This window comes from Hyperoodon ampullatus (assembly GCF_949752795.1).
Source record: "Hyperoodon ampullatus genome assembly, chromosome: 3".
Lineage (NCBI taxonomy): Eukaryota > Metazoa > Chordata > Mammalia > Artiodactyla > Ziphiidae > Hyperoodon > Hyperoodon ampullatus.
In genome coordinates this window covers 63,968,662-63,986,659 of record NC_136916.1, presented here as the reverse complement: position 1 = coordinate 63,986,659, position 17,998 = coordinate 63,968,662, and the positions used below count along the sequence as shown (strand labels likewise).

Sequence of the window (17,998 nt, the reverse complement as noted above, 5' to 3'; positions counted from 1 at the left end):
GATGGGAGGCCGGGTGGGACAGGCAGGCTCGGCGGAGGAAGCGCCGAGACTGGGTGGCGGGGTCCTCATGGAGTGGTTTATTACGATTCCATCTCACAAGGCAGGTGGGTGGGCGGGCGGCAGCGGCACACGGACTCCAAGCCCCTGACAGACGTCTGCCTCGGGCGCATGCAAACAGTGCAACATGGTCAAGCGCAGACACGGGGCGACCGAGGCAACATGGACAAGGAACACGGGGTGGGGAACGAGGCTGGGGCGATGGGTCCCTAGAGAGGGGCCTGGTCTCCCCAACCCTTGTGGGCAGGACAGGAAAAATAAGATTCGTACTTCTTGTAAAATGCCCATTTGCTGGGTACTTTCTTTCTCCTTATCTTGAAAAATAATAAAAAATAAACACACGGAAAAAAATCTCAAAAAAGGAAAGGGATAAAACTCTAAGAAGGCGAGATATGGGAGGCCACGGGGAGCCTGACCCCAGTAGGGCTCCTCAGCCTCCTCCCTTCTTGGCCCTTGGGCGGGGTTCCCAAAGCCCCACAGGTGGGCCCATGAGAGAAGGTGCCAGGCCTAGGCAGGGTCTCCGGGGGCCAGAAGGGGCGCAGGCTGCAACAGAGAAAAGAGGCCCACAGTCCTGCTGGGCTCAGTTCGGGTTTGGGCCCAGCGAGTGGGGCACCAGGTCCGCAATCTCTCCGGGTTCAGTCCCCACAGGCCCCCGACCTAGGTGGAGGCCAGCAGTCACAGGTGCAGCTCGTGGGTTTTGATGTGCTCCAGCTGCTCACGGAGCTGCAGGAAGGAGGGCCGCATGGCGGCGTCCAGGTGCCAGCAGTTCTTCATGACCTCGTAGACTGCAGGTGGGCAGCCATCGGGGGCGTCCATCTTGTAGCCCTTCTCCACCCGCGGGACAACGTCCTTCAGGGGCTGCGGGCAGGTGGGTGGTACGCATCAGTGTAAGGCCTGACCCCCGAGGGGACCCCCACTCAGCGTTGCTCTCCAAGGACCCCCCTAGTTCCGCCTCAGCCCCGGTCCGGGGAATGGCCTGGAAGGTCCCGAGGGCAGGCCTGCAGCTTCTAGGCCTCAGGCCGGGGAGGCGGGGCCCAGCCAGTCCCCCTCCCCATCACCCCCTCCCTTGCTCCAAGCCCCACCCAGCCCCAGCGCCCACACTCACAATTCTCGGATAAGGCACTCGCCCGAAAGAGTAGATTTCCCAGAGGAGGATCCCGAAACTCCACACGTCAGACTTGGTGGAGAATTTCTGCCACGTGGATGGGAGAGGCAGTGTCAGGTCCTGGGAACTGGGGGATGCGGGTGACCCGGGAACCCCATCCACCACTGCTCAGGCCCTGAGGAGAGGCGTGCCCACCTTCTCTCTCAGGGCCTCGGGGGCTGTCCACTTGACTGGCAGCTTGCCCGTGTCCTGGGTGCTGGAAGCCTCCTTGGTGAGGCCGAAGTCGCTGACCTTGGCCACGTTGTCCTCAGACACCAGCACGTTGCGGGCTGCCAGGTCCCGGTGCACGAAGTTGTTGCCCTCCAGGTATTCCATGGCCTCGCAGACATCTCTGGGGGCGAGCCAGCCACATGTCCCCTTAGACAGGGATCCCATAGCAGCCCCCCCTCCCAATCAGGCATTGCTTCACTCACAGTGAGAACTTGAGGAGACAGTCTCCGCCCAGCACCGACCGACCCCGAGACCGCAGGTAGTCCACCAGGCTCCCCTGGGGGCAGGACAAGACAGACCAACAGGCCCTATAGGTCAGACTTGCCCTCTAGACCCTGGGAACAGTGGGCCTGGGGCTGGGTAAATGGTGACACTCAAGGAAGGTGTCAGGAGAGGGGAGGGGCAGGGGAGAGGTCAGGACGTCACTACTGAAGGAATATGAGTCTGGACGCTGGACGCTGTGCTCAGCAATGATCATGCATTATCTCAACCTTCATAAATCTCTGAGGTAAACTTTGTTACTATCTCCATTCACAGATGAGGACCTGAGGTTTGGAGGGGTGACACAACTTTTCCAAGGTCGTAGTGAATAAATGATGAGCCAAGACAAGAGCCAAGCCCTGGTGCCTTCAAAGACCAGGTGGAGAGAAGGGACTGAGGGAACAGGGGCCCAAGGGTATGGTGGGGGGCTTGGGGCAGCTGGAAGGCCTGAGCCCCAGTGTTCAGCTCCAGGCTGGCAGTTGGATCACGGGGCAGGCACACACCTTGGCCATGTACTCGGTGACGATGTAGAGCCCACCTTTCTCCTCTACGATCACGCCCAGAAGCTGTACCAGGTTGCTATGCCGAAGTTGCCTGGGGCAGGACGGGGTGGTCAGAGCCTGCCCAGCCTCCCCATCACCTCTTGGCCCCGGGTGACCTCCCCACCCCCTGCCCCAACTCACGTCATGACCGAGGCTTCAGCCAGGAAGGCCTGGGCAGTGGCGTCGTTCTTAATGCACTTGACGGCGACTTTGTTCCCTCGGTAGTCGCCTAGCATCACGTCTGGGGCAAGAGAGTTGGGGGTCGTTTCCTGGACTCCCCCCAGTCAGCAGCCTCTCCTAGGGCTCCCACCCTCTCTGGCTCACCTCCAAACTCCCCCTTCCCAATGGTCTGCAGCAGCTTCAGGTCCTTAATGTTCAGCGCCCAGCCACCTGCGGGGGGAGTGGGTGGTGAGTGAGGGGTGCTGAAGTCCGAGCGGGGGTCACAGCAGAGGCAGACTGGACTGTGACTTATGTGGGGCTCCTTGGACGTCTCCAGAGCCACCAGGATGGCGTAGTTCCAGGAAGCCCGGGTGGGAGGAGGCGGGTAGGCAAGTGAGGAGTGGGCGTGGGGGGGTGGCACTCACTGCGGAAGAACTCATCCTGGGCCGCCACGGTGCCCTCCATGACCTTTGGCTTGATGAGGCGGGTACAGAGCCCATCTGCGTCTGAGGTGTAGTGCTGTAGAGGGCAGGGCAGGCGATCAGGGCCAGCCCCCGGTGCACCACCCGTGGCTCCCGTGCACTGCCCGGGTCTGACCACCAGGAGGCAGCAGAGGCCAGTCCTACCCAGCCCAGAGTTGGTTTGGGTCAGGAGGGCTCTCCGTGTCTAGCAGGGCTTAGGGAGGCCCCAGACACATGGTCCATCTCCCATGCCACCCCACACCCAGGTGCTGGACAGATACCGGGTTGTTGTGATCACTCTGGGCCTCACCAGCATCCCAAAGCAGAGGACAAGCCCTGGCTCAGTCTAATACCAGCCTCCAGCCAGGTGTGCACAGGACCCTCCCCTGCCATAGGGCAAGCCAGGCCAACAGGGGGAAGGTGCTGAGAGTGAGTACAGGAGGCATCTGGAGGCTGCCTGGGGCAGAGATGGCCTTGGGAGCTGCAGGGACATGTGGGCCATCAAGGTAAAGTTCATGAGGACATGTTTACATACACACATCTGGGCATACAGCTCTATGAGTGGCTGGAAGGAAGCTAGTTCTGGGATCAGAATACTCAGATGCTAGTCCTGGCACCTCCAAGTCACAGCTGTGTGACCAGAGGCAGGTCCCTTAACTGCTCTGAACCTCTGTTTCCTGGCCTATGAACTGGGGTACCACCTCCCTGTGCAGGCATTGTGGGGTCAGAGCTCAATGCTGGCACACAGCACGGGCTCTATCGAGGCGTGAGGAAACGTGGGCTTGCAGAGGCTGCAGGACATGCCCAAGGTCACCCAGCTAGAGTGGTGGGACTGTAGCCGGAATCAGGGCCGGCACGCTCCGCTCACCTCCACCAGCTGCATGAGGTTCTCGAAGTACACCTCCTCGTCGATGCTGAGCTTGCTGGCGTGGTATATGATGCGGTAGTGCTCCACCTTGCCGTCGCAGCTCACGCACAGAGTGTAGTCCCCGGGGTAGTTGGTGCTCTCCCGCACCAGGAACAGGCCTGTCTCTGGTGGGCACAGGAGCCGCTCTGCCTGCTCCCGCGTGATCTTGCCATGGAACCAGCTGCGGGGAGGCCGGGCCTGGGGTCATGGTGGCCCAAGGGCACTGCCAGGCTCCACTTCCCGAAGGCTCTCCCTCTGGCTGGCACCTCTCCACAGTTCAGGGCTCAGACAGGCTCTGGAGGCCCTCATCCTCTGCTTCCTGCCCTTCTTTCTTCAGCCCTCCTAGCTCCGTCCTCCCCTTTGAGGTCCGGCACCCATGCCCTTCCCCTCGTCTCGAGAGGCCCTCACGGACATCCCAGCCCCTCACTCTCGCCTCCCTGCTTTCCTGACTCTCTTCCAGGGGTAACAGGGCTCCCCGTCCTCCTTCCTCCCAGACTGGGAACTCCCAACCACTCCTCCGAGGTACTCACGGCATGAGGCTGAGCTTGGTGCCTGCCTTCACGCCCTCCCGCTTCTGGACGTAGTTGGCTGGGATGATGCCCTCACGGCCCACCTTGTTCTTGGCTTTGTACCAGTTGGGGTCCTGGGGAGAGAGGAGCCCAGACACGCTCTCAGGCTCACCCTCCCGTGCAGGGGAGACAAAACCCAGAGGTAGGAAGGGGGTAGGGATGTGAAGTCCCTGGTTACCTTGGTGACAGCCACAATGGTGAGCACGTCTCCTTTGCAGAAGGGAAGGTCCTGCTCAGCAGTGCCATGAAAGTTGTACTTGGCAATACATTCTGTACCGGATGGCCAGGCAGCCTGCAGGGCAGGCGACACGTGGGCGGGTGCAGCCTGGGGCAGCCCCCACCCACCTGCTTGCAAGCCCTCAAGGTCACAGCCTCTTGGCTGGCCTCCCTGAGTCTGGGTGAGGTGCCCTTCCCCCGGAGAGCTCTGGGTGTCCTTCTAGCTGAGACTTCCCCTCTGCCCCCAGACCTGTGCTCCCATCTTGAGGGCCCTGCATCTGACAGTGGGCCCTGGAATCCCATTTTGTTGAAAGCCAGGACTGGGGTAAAGGGGACTGAATGGACCTGAATCCTCATTCTCTCTCTTCTCAGCACCCCCGTGGTGGTGGTGGGGATACTCCACTGCCCTAGACCCCTGCCCCTGCAGTACCTGAATTGCCGACATCTTCTCAGAAGATCTGGTGTCCCCGTGTCACAGGAAGGCCAACCTGTCACTTGGTACCATGAGAGCTGTGGGGAGGGGGAAGATTGCGGGAAGGCTGTGAGAGGAGATGGTTCCCTCCGTCACTGAGACCCTATTTCTTCCCCATAGCAATGCGAACAGACGCCAGAGGCTTCCAGAGCTGGGACTTGGGGCAAGGGCTGTCCTTTCCAGTCTCAGCAGGCTGAGGGCACGGGGCAGGGGAGGAGGCAGGGGGTGAGGGCTGAGGACCCCCAAGGACAGAGGGCCGTCAACCCTGAGCCCATTGTGGCCTTTCAGCCCTCGGAATGACCAACAGAGGCTACAAAGCGTAGGGGGTGAGTAGTGCCTGCCCCACCAGCCCCACGGCTGGATATCAGCTAAGTGGTCTGTGGGGGACCACAGGGCAGCTGTGAACCTGGGGAAGGTGCTTGACACCTTGGGAAAGTCCCTTGTCCTCTGTGGGCCTCTTAGTTCTGTCACCTATAAAAACTCGCCCAGGCAGTATCTCTGAAGCCAAATGTATGCCAACCCCATGGCCTGGCAACCCCACTTCCCAGCACACACCCAAGAGAAAACAGGGCAGGCACTGCTGAGACAGGTACAGGAGCACACACAGTAGCGCGGTCTGTAGCAAACCTCACACTGGGAACTGCCCAGATGCCCATGAGGAGTGAGATGGATAAACTGTGTACATTCACAGAGTACCGGACAGCAGTAAGCATGAATAAACTACAGCTATGAAACAACACTGATGCATCTAAACATGCTAACCAAGACGCCAGACAGAAAGCACACATGCCATGTGATTCCACTTGTATAAACTCCACAGTCAGGGGATTTTCCAGTGCAGGATGGCGACTCCCCTTGGAGGAGGCAGTGACTGGAAGGGGGCAAGTTCAACTCTGTAGCACTTCACTGAGCTGTACGCTTGTGGCTGGTATACGTTTTGGTGTATGTGTTTACTTCAGTAAAGTTGACTACCCCAAGAAAGTCACCCCAGCCAACCCCACGCCCCAAGAGCAGCAAGTCAACCCCGTCTTGCACACATACTCTTTGTGGCCCCAGCTCAGCACTCCCTCTATGACCAGCATCTTCCCAAACACAGCCCAGAGCCCCGGAGTACCTGTCCCAGGAAGCAGAGGGATGGGGCTACTGTTCTCTTCTGACAGATGAGGAAACTGAGGCTGAGACAGGGCCAGTGACTACTCCGTGCTCACAGTATGTTAGAAGAAAAACTTCTGCATGTGCCTTGTTCCCAGGCTCATTTGCAGGACACACAAGGCCTGGGGCCTGGTTGACACTCACAGACTTTACCACCTACCCCAGGCCAGGCGGTGGAAGAAGACATTTGAGTGCAAGTGCCTAGGGGTGTGAGGTGAGTGAGGACTGCAGAGCTTACATGGGCTTCCTGGAGGAGGGAGCGCTGGAGCTGAGCCCTGAAGGCTGGAGGGCTAAAAAAGGCAGGGGCACCCCAGGCTGGAAGCCCATGGTGAGGAGGGCGGGAAACAGACCCTGACGGTCTGAGCACCCCGTCAGTCTGCGGCAGGGGACCATGTGTACTGGGCCCGCCTGGCACAAAACTTGCAGGGATGCGGGGGCTTCAAACACTGACGTGAGGAAACAGGGTTTGCTTCTGAGGGCCATGGGGTCTGTGGGCCTCAGCAGGGGAGTGTGTGGTCTAGGAGACCAGAAGGAGCCGGGGAGAACAGAGCTGGGGAGAAGCACCACCGCGTCCAGGCCCCACTTCCAGGCTTCCCTTCCTCCCGGAATACATAGTGCTTCCTGTCCCAAGGCCAGCCCATCAACCTCTGCCATCTGGGCAGGGAGCCTGGGGCACAAGAAGGATGAGCCTGGACTCCCCTACACACACATACATTGACACGACTGAACCACCATGAGTATAGGAAGCACCTCTAGGCTCCCAAGAACCACATGTGGGAGCCGTGAGCTCCTCTTGCCCCCATTTTATAGAAATGGAAACTGAGGCTCATGAGGTTTGAACAACTTGCCCTACGTCACACAGCTAGTTAGGGGTGATGGTCCGGAACTTGAACTGGGGTCCCTCTGTGGCTAGCTGGGTCCCCAACCTTCAAGACCTTCTGAATAGGGGCTCTGCCAGCTCTCCACATCCCCATGCCTCCCCCTCCCTCGCAAGATTCACCACCACCGAGGGCGAGAGGGCGAGGAGGCTGAGGCACCATTAGTCACCCTCCCAGCTGTCAGTTTGCAAACACTCCCTCCCCTGCAGGCCTGCAGCTGCTGCTGCCGCCTCCCCACTGACTAGATGATAATAACAAAAATAATAATAGGTCCTGTTTGCTGAGCACTTATTCTGTGCTTCGCCCTGTCCTTGGCACATTATGGCTCATCAAATCCTCTAACAGCCGAGAGGGAGAGGCTATTATTATCCCCATTTTACAGATGAGCATGCCGAGCCAGGCTGAGAGGCAAGTGGCCTTACCTGAGGCTGCACCTCCAGTGAGCATCCTGCCCCATGCAGGTGTCATATGCCTGAGCCAGCAGGCCAGTTCGACCCCCACCCCTGGTGCCTCCTGCTTATGTGCATGCACCATGCGGGGGCTGCCAGCAGGCTGGGACCACACTGGCCTCGAAAAGAGAGTGCAAGGGAAGAGGGAGAATCAAGCAGTGCTCAGAGGAAGGGGCAAGACCAGGAGGGTCAGGGTGGCCTTTCTTGAGGGTCTGGGTTTTGACAGATATGGAAACGAGAGGGAGGAGCTAGCCTCTCCCCTTTGCTCTACTGGCTATGACTTCAGGACTCAGTTCCCCCATCTGTACAATGGGCTAGTGACAACCCTACAGCTCCCAGGGCTGTTCTGAAGCCTGCTTTCTTCCCACAGAAATCCTGCCAGCAGGAGCTGCAGACCCTCTCTGACGGCTCCTCCCTGGCGAAGTCATGAGGCCAAGAAGGTCCCATCCTTAGGGCTCTGAGGGTCCAGCCGGACTATCCCCCTCCAGGTCAGAGGCCAAGAGTCAGAGTGGCTGGGAGGGGCTACTGCAAACCTAGGCCTCTAGTCAGGCCTTGATCAGGCACAGAGGGGCCCTTCCAGGGTTATGTGAACCTTGTTTCAGGCCACTTTGTGGAAGAAGTGCAGGAACATTGTCCAGGGAGTCAAGGGCTCTGAGTCCTGTTCCTGCTCTGCCACCAACTTGTTGTGTTACCTTGGGAAAGTCCCTTGACCCTTCTGGGACTCACTGGCTCTCCAGCACCTGAACCAGATCCCTTTCTCACCTGCTGCTCCTAGGACCCTGGTGCCCCACCCACCTCCCCGCCTTGGCATTCACTCTCCACTCCTTCCCCCTTCTCTACCCAAGGAACTTCCACTCAACCTTCAGGGGTTGCACATGTGCCTAAGAAAATGTAGTGAGACAGTCCCTGCAGTACTGTTTGTTGTAGCAAGAGACTGGGAGACAACCTTTATGTCCGTTAATAAAGAACCAAGTAAATATATGACCAGATAGCCTGAAAAGGCAACAACACAACTCCAGCTGTTATGGGGCCAGGACGGATCTCTAGGTGCTGATACAGAAACCTCCTCATGATAGAGTAAGTAGAAATGGCAAAAAGCCAGCTCAAGTCATGAAGGAAACGTTGTCGGGGGAATAGGACAGTGACATGGCATCTAAGTACCACCCTCCAGATTAATCAGAGAGAGGGAAAAGCACCTCCACCACAGAGAGATGTGGCAGATACCTTGTTAACCGAGTGATCAAATTAAGCATCACCAATAATGAGAGGAGCACACTGAGTGCCTCCTGCACTAAGGAGGGCACAGCATCCTCTGTGCGATGGCCCCGCAGAGCGGCTTAACCTGACTCCAATCAGGAAGACGTAGGCAGACAGAGACCAAATAACTGGCCTGGACTCTTAGAGTCAATGTCATAAAAGACAAAACAAACAGAGAAAGGCTGCGGAATGTTCTGGATTAAACAAGACACAAAAGAAACATGACACAACAACAAAATGGTAATTACGTGAGGTGAATGATGTGTTAAGTAACCTTACTGTGGTAATCGTTTCACAATATGCACATATATCAAATCATCACACTGTATACCTTAAACTTACACATTAAATCGCAATTATATCTCAACAAAGCTGGAAAAGAAAAAAAGAAAAGAAAAGACACATGATAGCAAGATTCAATGAGTGATTCTGAATCAGATTCTGGATCAGAGGGAAAAAATAGCTATAAAGATCATTTGGGGACAACTGGGAAAATGAAAATGTTAGATAATGTTATGGAATTAATGTTAATTTTCTTAGGTGTGATCATGGTACTGTGATTATGTAAGAGATACATGATAAAGTACTTAGGAGAGAAAGGTACGATGCCTGCAACTAACACTCAAATCAGCAAAAAAAAAAAATACGTATACACATATGTCCATGTATATAAAAGAAGAGGTAAAGCGAATGTGGCAAAATGTTAAGAACTGGTGAATCTGGGTAAAGTATACATGGGTATTCATTATACCATTATTTCAGCTTTTTGGTAGGTCTGAAATACTCAAAGACCGAAAAAAAAAGCAGGGTGCAGGACATCACCCATGGTATATTACAAATTGTTGTTTTTTAAAAGGACATACCATTCGCCCCTAACCTTAGATATGGACGGATTATCTCTGAAAGATAGAAGAAACTGATAACAGAGGTCGTCTCTGAGAATGGGAAGGAGTAGTGAGTATCAAGTTCAAGGGAAGCTTACTGTTCGTTGTATATTTGCTATTTTGTTCTTTTAACTTTTGTTTTTTTAACCACATGCATCTATTACCTCCCCCCCAAAAATAAGATTAGTAAGAAAATCAATAACTTTTTGAAAACCACTTGTGCCAGGAGCCTTCCGTGGCTCCCCAGCTGTGGTGGCTGCTCCGGGCCTCCAGAGCCTCTCATGCGAGAAGCTCACTGACCCTGGCCTGGGAGCCCCTGCAGGAGGAGAGCCTGGCCCAGGGCGGCTGCTCAGCACATGAGTGCTGAATGAATGAATGAACCAACAAACAACAGGGGGAAACTAGGCTGGCTGCACCACACTGCGGTCCCATAACCGACAGGACTATACTTAACTCCAAAGGGACAGCAGCTGCCACTCCACCCCACAGGGCTGGGGGACAGGGGACTTTCACTCTGACTTCCTGCCCCAAACCCTGCTCCCAGGAGTTCTTGTGCTGGGGTCCCGGGAACAGGCTGGGCATTGTGCCCAAGCGCTGAGGTCAGTGGCCACAGCCTCAGGCAGGCCTTTCTTGGGAGTCCAGGCTGGCAGGGAGGGGGGAAGCCCAGCAACTGCCCTTTCCCTGCCTTGGGGAAGCTGTAGACCCTCACAGCCTAGCACGTGCTGAGGGCCAGGGTAGGTTAAGGGGCTCCTGCCCTGCCCCCCTCACCAAAACTCCACTGCTTAATGGGGCGTGGGAGCCTTCAGTAACTGTTTACACCCAGCTAAAAATAGCCACTGAAAAGGGAAGTGCACAAGAGATCTGGGGGAACTCTGGGGGCCATGGCCCCCAGAGACTCTGGTCCTGCCACAGGACCCAGCTGGAGCCTCTGCAGGGCAGGGCAGCCCCCAGAGGCAACAAGCAGGTCCACCTTGCCCCCTTATTCTTTGAGCCACTGTTTCAAGAGGCTCCCTGTGAGCCCAGCTCCATGTGTGGTGGCCAGGATGGACAGGAGGGGGGAAGGGCCCAGGAGGTCCTCCCCTTGGGACCCCAAGAATGCTACTCAGCATCTCTCCTCTGTGCCCAGCCCTGCTCCAGCCCTCCTGGCTACCAGGTGATCAGTCATGGCCAGGTGTGCTTGGTGCCTCAGCAGAGGAGAGAGACAAAGGCCACTGGGGAAGGCTTCCAGGAAGAGGGGGAGGGGAGGGGAGGATCTCAGGTAGAAGCGACTGTGCTAGATCGGGCCAGGATTAGGATTTCAAACAGTGGTACAGAGAGAGTTAATTAAGGCTGGAGGAGGCTCAGGGTGAGGGTCAACAGAGGCTCTGAGCCCAGGCGTCTGGCACACAGCTCTGCGTTTCTGATTGGGCACGCCCCTCCGAAAGACACCTGAGGAGGGCGGGGCACCAACAGCAGCTGGGCTGGTTTGGCAGCAGTAAAATCAGCCCCACCTCTGGTTCTGCACAGGGCACCCAGGCTGACGGCACTGTGATGCCCCTGGCCACACACCAGGCCATGGGCTGGAGGCTGGTTCCCACTGAGCCAGATGGGTGGTCCCAGAGCCCTCAGCTGGGCAGCTGCAGAATTGGGCACAAGACCCTTGGAGAGGCCTGAACCTCCCTGGGGGTCAGGAGAGGGCTGGAAGGATGGACAGTCCCACTTTGTCTGCAGTGTGAGCTGCCCCACCCTCACCCCCAGGGTTCCCTCAGCATCCAGCACCCCTGCCCTAAGGGGAGGGGTGAGTTTAATGGCTGCAAAGTGTTAAAAACTAAATTACAGCAACTCACTGGCTTTTTTCCTGCTCCCCCCAATGGCTCAGTGGGGGCTGGAGCTAGAGGAGGCTAATAAGGGGAGCCTCCTTCCCCAGGCACCGCTGCAGCTTGAGGCTGACACTCCTGGCCCAGAAAGGTTTCTAATTACCGCTCAGGAGCCTAATTACCTACATGCACTGGGCAGTGGGGACTCCAGGCCTCCGTTCCGCCACCCACCTCAGCACAGCCTGTGGTCATTGCATCTTCATTTGCCTACATTTACATACAGCCTCTCAGCACTGACCTCCAATGAACCCTTAAAAACCACCTCCAACGAACCCTTAAAAACCAGAGTGTCCTTGTCCCTCACCCCAAAGTCCCCTAGCCACGTTACAGGTGGGGAAACTGCGGCCCAGAGGCCGGTGAGCTGGCCCCCAGATTCCTGGTCTCCCCATCTCAGAACTGGGACCCTGAGAACACATGGCTCAGAAGGTAAAGCTGAGGGGGCCCAACTCAAAGGACGTACAGTCTTGCTACCCAGTGTAGGGAGAAGGGTTACCAACACCCTTGCCCCACGGGATGGACTGTAAAAATGAAAGCACGAAGAGTGAGAGCCTACTGACTCAATCCTGCCTTAGTTACTTAATTCTCCAAAAAACCCCATGAGGTTTTACCGCTGATCTGTTCGACAGAGGGGTAACCAGGCTGAGGAGGATCACCCAGCTTCCAAGGGGTAGAGCAAAGATTTCAGCTCAGATTTGTCTGAACTTGGTCGGGAGAAAACCCTTCCACCCTTTCCTTGGGCAGGACAGATGACACCCTGGACAGAGAGGTGAGAGTGGGCAGCTGAGGGGAGGTTCACCCAGAGCTCGGCCCTCCTGCTCTGGGAAGCATGGGTTACATCTGTGCCTCGCACAGAGTATGTGCCATACCGTACCTCGCACAGCAACTAGAGAAGCCAGCAGCCCTAGAGAGTGTAGGAGCTCTAAGAAAGGACCTCTGCCCCTACCCTGTCTCTTTCTCAAATGCTTCTTGATTTTCATGGCCCTTCCTCTCCAGGAAGCCCTCCTGGCGTCTCCAGCCTACGCAGATCCCCAGCTTCTGAGCTCCCCCCAGCCCTGCCAGGAAGTTGGAACCACAGGCCTCTCCCTACTGACTGACTCCTCTCTGACTCTGGCCTCCTCTATTGGTCGGCAGGGAGGCCTCAGGGTTCCTTCTCTCCTCTCCCCTCCAGTCTCCCTGACAGCATGGGCCACAGATGTCCGGCCCGGGTGAGGAGCAGCGGCTGGGCTGGGCAGGGCTGGGAAGCAGCAGCTAGGGTGTGCAGGCATCAGATGACACCCAGGTTTTCACCCACCCACAAGGCTTCCAACTGTGCAGAGAGCAGGACCCGCGGGGAGGAGGGGCGCACCAGGCAGCCTCTCCTGCTTCTAGGGGCCTAGCCCACGGAAGGGGAGGGGAGGCAGAGGGAAGCTGCGGTTGGAGGCCCAGCCCCACTGAGGCGTACATAGCTGGTGTGTGATGAGAAGCTACCCTCATCACAGTACCTCCAAACCAGGAAGAGAAACTGAGCCGGCAGAAGGGCGAGCTGGGCTGCATGGGGCCCTCAGGTCCCTGGGGGCCTGCCAAGGGGAGCTCTTTGGACAGTTGCTGGACAAACCACTTGTCCCTCCCAGGCCTCAGTTTCCCCACGGGAAAAATGGGATTCTCTCCCTGGTCCTGCCAGTCGGACCCTGATTGGTACAGGCTGAATCATGCCTGATACAAGAGACCCCCCCGCCAGTTAGTGGAGTACTCCTGGTCCCCCAGCAGGCTCTGGCCTCTCCCGGGTAGCAGGGCTTGGCCCCCCGAAGCCAGCCTCGCCCTGCTTGCTTCTCCCCTCAGCCACGCAGGGAGCACACTAGCTCTTCCTCACCAGCTCTTTATTTTTAGGTCTGAATTTGACTTTAATCATTACTTAGCGGATTCTATTTCCAGCCCTTGGATGAAGGGACCCAGAGGAGAGGAGGAGGGGAGGCAGTGCTCCCTGCCTGGTGTGGAGGGTGGCCTGCCTCCTCCACCCATCCTGTCCCCAACCAAGGAGGGGGGGCACTGAGAAACTCCCAAAGTGCTCACCCCAGCCAGGCCAGCATCTTGGAGAGGACCGCACCCTGTGACCTCATCCCAGCCCAAGCTGTGGGACAGGAGGGCAGTTGTAATGCCCGCCTCCCCTGCACCAAGACCAGGGACGAGGGGGACACTCCAAAGGCAAAAGTCTGGCGGCCGGAGTCCGAGGTCATGCGCCTGGGAGCCCTCTGCAATGAATGGGCCACCTTGGGGAGGACCCTCTACCTAGGTTAGTCGTGAGACATACCAGGGTCATCTGGGGCTATGGTCTCCTAGGCCCTGGGAGTGCCAAGCTGAGACTGTTTTCCTCATACTGTCCATGGGCTGACCCTAGCAGGGCACTCCCAGTTCTCTGATCTCCACAGACGTGGAACAAGAGGAAGCAAGCGATGTCACAGCAGTACACGCTCAGATTAGACCTGGGGAGCACCTGCTGAAGAGAAGGACACTAACATACAAGACTTCCCTAGTGATTTGTGAACCATCTATGTTCCCCTTCAACTCCCAGCTGGGAGGCTCTAGAACCTCTGCCTTCTGACCCCAACTTTCTTCCCTTCCCCAGCCGCTGGGCGGGAGGATGAGGCTGGCATGGCTGTCCCTGGCTTGGGGCTCCGGATGCCTGGGTTCCTTGCTAAGACTCAGTTTTCCCAAGGAAAGTGGGCCTCCTTTATCTCCACTGGGGAAATGTGGGGCTGGCCTAGGAAGTAGCTGAAACTGGGGGACAGGAGGCAGCCAGGCTCTCAGAGAAAAGGCCTCGTCCATTCAGCTCTGATGCTGGAAGAACAGAGGGAGAATGGGTAGGGCCAGGCCCCAGAAACCAACCAGTAGCCCACCTTCCACATGGTGATGGGGACGGGGGAAGGCAGAGAGCAGGGGAAAGGATACTGGCCAGAGCAGTCTCTGAACACAGGGTTTCTGAAGGGCTCCCTGGGCAGAGACCACCCTTGGCTAGGTGAGCCATCAGCCAGCCCTGGCCCGGGTGTCTTCTGCACATGCTGAGGCAGCCTGCAGTGGGCACTCCTTCAACAAAGCCTACCCCTTCTCACAGAGCGCCTAGTGGATGCCAGGGGGTGTGCCAGACACCTTCTAGTACCTTGGTTAGTTAGTTCCGTGTCCACACACTCCCCTTTGAAGTAGGTATCAGCGTCCCTGTTGTGTATATAAAGGAACTCTGGCTCAAAGGATGACCTGTCCAAGGTCCCTCTTCCCTGGCCTAAATGGCACAGCTGGGCCTGGAATCACGTTGGTTGGGTGCCAAGCTGCCCACTCTCCCCAATACCCTCAGCTGCTTTGGGGGCCTGCAGTAACAACAATTACAACAGCAACAGATGGGAAACGACAATGCACAAGCTTGGTAAGAGGGTTGGGGTAAGGTTGCTGTGGCAGAGTTTTCGGGAATATTTTGTTGCTTTTTAGGGGCAAAGTTGCACAGATTGTGTAGCAATATGACAAAACGCCCAGATATGGTATTAAATGAAAAAAGGTGTGATGGCATGCACACCCAAATGAAAACAGCGACAAAGGCAAAAAAGATCAGGAAAAGACTGGCTGGGAGCTCCAAGATACTAACAGTCACTGTGCCGGTGAAGAAACAGTGGGTGAATTTTCTGTGTTCTAAATTTTCTGTAGTGCTGTTCTGTTACTTTGTAAATTAAGAACCCTAATACTATTTACCCACATACGTAGTTTTCTGAGCTCAAATTTGCTTCCTGGGGACCCACCTGCCACCCAGCTCTGGTCCTGGTGTCTGGGACATCAAGGGATGGCCTTTCTGATTTGGGACAGCCCCTCAGACACATGAGGGTCCTTCCCTACCTTCTCTTTCCCAGACCAAACACCTTTGGGGACAATGAGATTCAAAACCTCCCAAAGAACAAGCTCAGAACTGGACCCAAGCCGTCCTGCCAGATCAGGCTTGTCGGGGCGGCCACGTCACACTGTGAGCCCTGGGCCTCTGTCTCTGCCTGTACTCTGGTCTGCTCTGTGATGGCTCAACCCCTTGGGGCCTGGTGCCCTCTGCAGTGGTGCTGGGGACCGTCTTCTGGTCCTTCTCTGTCCCAGACCCAAGGCAGAGAGAAGAGCAGGGAGGAAGGCACCAAGCTCGCCACATAAAAAGCGAAGCCCTGCACACGTGCTTGCCTGAAGCCAGACCCCTTTCTACAAGGGTCTTGGGACCCCAGCCTGCACCCAACAGCTCACAGGCGTCCAACCATGTCAGGCTTCAGCCCCAGGCCCTCAGGCTGGCAAGGAAGTTAGGGCTGGGTGAGGGAAGCCTCACAGGCCCAACACATCTGTGTCCCCTCCACTGTGCATGTCAGGGCAACCGGAAACAACTCTAAATCAAGGGCAGAGGCCTGAGCGGGACAAAACTGCCAGCAGCCCCAAGGGGCCCCAGACATGGCTAAGTATCCTCCAGGGAACCTCCCACACTTCCAGCAGCAAAAGGATCCTGCCACAGTCCCAATCTCCTTCCTGCTGCCTTCACCCTGTTCCTGCTAGGGCCCCACCAAGAAAGACACTGGGAACACCAGGGTGTAGGGAGCTTGGAAGAGACCCTTTGGGTGTCCCCACTCTGACAATGCTCCCATGCCAAGGCTGAAGGGTGCTCCCTGGGGAAACAGGGCTCTCGCCTTCCCCATCCAATCCCATTCACCAGCTGAGCCAAAGGTGTATAGGAGGGAGGGGTCAGAAATGACCACCAGGCTGTTTCAGTTCAGCACCAGGGCTGCACCCCGTGGGTGCCCCACACGCCGCATCCCTCAGTGGGACCCAGCCTCAGGCACCAGGGGGAAATCCCATGGGCAGTGCCAATGCTGCCCGAGCCCAGACCCAGGCAGAGCCGGGGCCGGAAGCCCTCTCCCTTCTCTCTAGCCCTCTGTAGGGGAGCACGTGCTCACCCCACAAGGACCCATGGGCCAGGCTGGGGGCTTATGTCCCTGGTGGGTAAAGGCACCTGCCTGGTTTCTCTCTACCCACAGCAGTCCAGCTCTGCAGAGCTGGAGGGGGGGTGGGGATGAAAGGACAGACAGCCTAACTCTGCCAGAGGCCTGGGATAGCAACTTCCCCCTTTAAGCCTCAGTCCCCTGGTCTACAAAACAGGAGGGAAGATAAACCCCTAGTTAAGCTCCAAGAATCTAGTGGCTGGACACGCCCCTTCCTGACACCTGGCTGGGCCCTGAGGAGCCTGGGAGAACGGGCTGACAAGGCTGCCAGGAGGTGGGGCATGGTCCTAATGCCCAGTGTCACCTCCACCAGGACAGAGGCCCTGCCCAATTTCCCCACCCTAGGGTCAGAGGTCCCTTGGCTTAGGCCTGGTTTTCTGGGAGGCCGAGGGTGACAGGCTCAACCTCTGGCAGGCTCAAGGGAGGTGGCTGGGCCCTGGGCTTCCTGGAGACGGCAGGGCCTCCGCAGGGGAATGCAGGAGGGGTCAGAGCCAGGCAGGCCAAGGAACCTGCAGGGAGGCCCTGGGCCGGGAATGGCAAACCGCCCATTCTCGTGGGCCCTGGCCCATGCCGACCCCCTCCCTCCAGGTTCCAGCCAGCCCCCACAAGAGGGGGAGGACAGACTCGGGGTGGCCTAAGACAAGTCTGTGGGGCTCCAAAGGCAGTACCTGCCTCGTACGCTCCCCTCCCAGTCGGGCTGGGCTGACAGTGACTCCCGGGAGATTTCGAACCCGGGAAGGAGGGGGTAAGGGAGGTGGGGGATGGGTGTGGGCGCCACGGCAGCTGCAACAGAAGCAACAGAAGCGGGACGAGCGACCTCCACCCGCCTCCCGCTAGGAAGCACTCGGACGCCCACCTCCTCCAGGTCTGCCAGGCACTCACCTCTCTCGGGGCACTGCGGTCCGGGCCACCTCGCTGCGGGCAGCATCAGCGGCCTGCGGGGCAGTCCATGCGGCCAGGGGGGAGGGGAGGGGCGCAGGGGTCCCCGGGTGGTGCGGTACAAAGAGGTCTGGGTGCGAAAGGAGGGGGAGGAGGGACGGCCAGACAGGCAGGGGGATGGCCTCGCGGCCCGGGTCGGGGAGGGAAGAAAGGCGGGGGAAGGGGGGCGGGAGGGAGTAGGGGGGAGGAAACAATGTAGCCGGCGCGGCCCCGGTAGAGTTCCGCTTCCGAACGCCGCCACAGAGGTTCGATTTTGGGAAGTCGCGCCGGCTGCCCGGGGCTGCCCCGGACACTGGATAGGGGCCGCAGGGGGTCCCCGCGTTCCACGTCCCGGAGGCTCCGGCGGCCACAGGCTGACTGGGGCGGGAGGGACCGCTGGCCGGGGGACGGCCCCGACGGCGGCGCGGCAGGGCGATCGCCCCGCTCGGACCCCACCCCGGCAAGACCTACGGGCAGGGTGCGGGGTGGGGCGAGAGCGAGAGGGCGACGGCGGTCCCAGTGGCGGCGGCCAAGCTCGGCTCGCCCTGGGCTCCGCTGGGAGGAAGCTCGCAGGCCTGGCGAGAGGAAGCGCGGCCCGGATCC

At 58.0% G+C, this 17,998-nt stretch overlaps 1 protein-coding gene across 1 annotated transcript; it reads right to left on the bottom strand.

The window, feature by feature from the left end:
* Nucleotides 1-54: 54 nt before the first annotated feature.
* Nucleotides 55-17,403, bottom strand: CSK (C-terminal Src kinase). Its single transcript, XM_079700858.1, has 13 exons — nt 17,360-17,403; nt 4,978-5,057; nt 4,510-4,623; nt 4,293-4,405; nt 3,724-3,943; nt 2,820-2,913; nt 2,560-2,625; nt 2,377-2,476; nt 2,197-2,287; nt 1,636-1,709; nt 1,358-1,553; nt 1,163-1,249; nt 55-915 (listed from the first exon to the last, which is right to left on the bottom strand). The coding sequence occupies exons 2-13, from the start codon at nt 4,990-4,992 to the stop codon at nt 733-735; spliced, it is 1,353 nt and encodes a 450-aa protein (XP_079556984.1). The 5' UTR covers nt 4,993-5,057; nt 17,360-17,403; the 3' UTR covers nt 55-732.
* Nucleotides 17,404-17,998: the final 595 nt, after the last annotated feature.

Bases quoted from the DNA above. Each gene is read 5' to 3' on its own strand.
- CSK (XM_079700858.1), bottom strand. The intron at 4,406-4,509 runs GTAACCAGGGAC...CTCTCTCCCCAG, and splicing joins CCATTGTGGCTGTCACCAAG to GACCCCAACTGGTACAAAGC. The intron at 916-1,162 runs GTGAGTGTGGGC...ACCTGCCCGCAG, and splicing joins GAGTGCCTTATCCGAGAATT to CCCCTGAAGGACGTTGTCCC.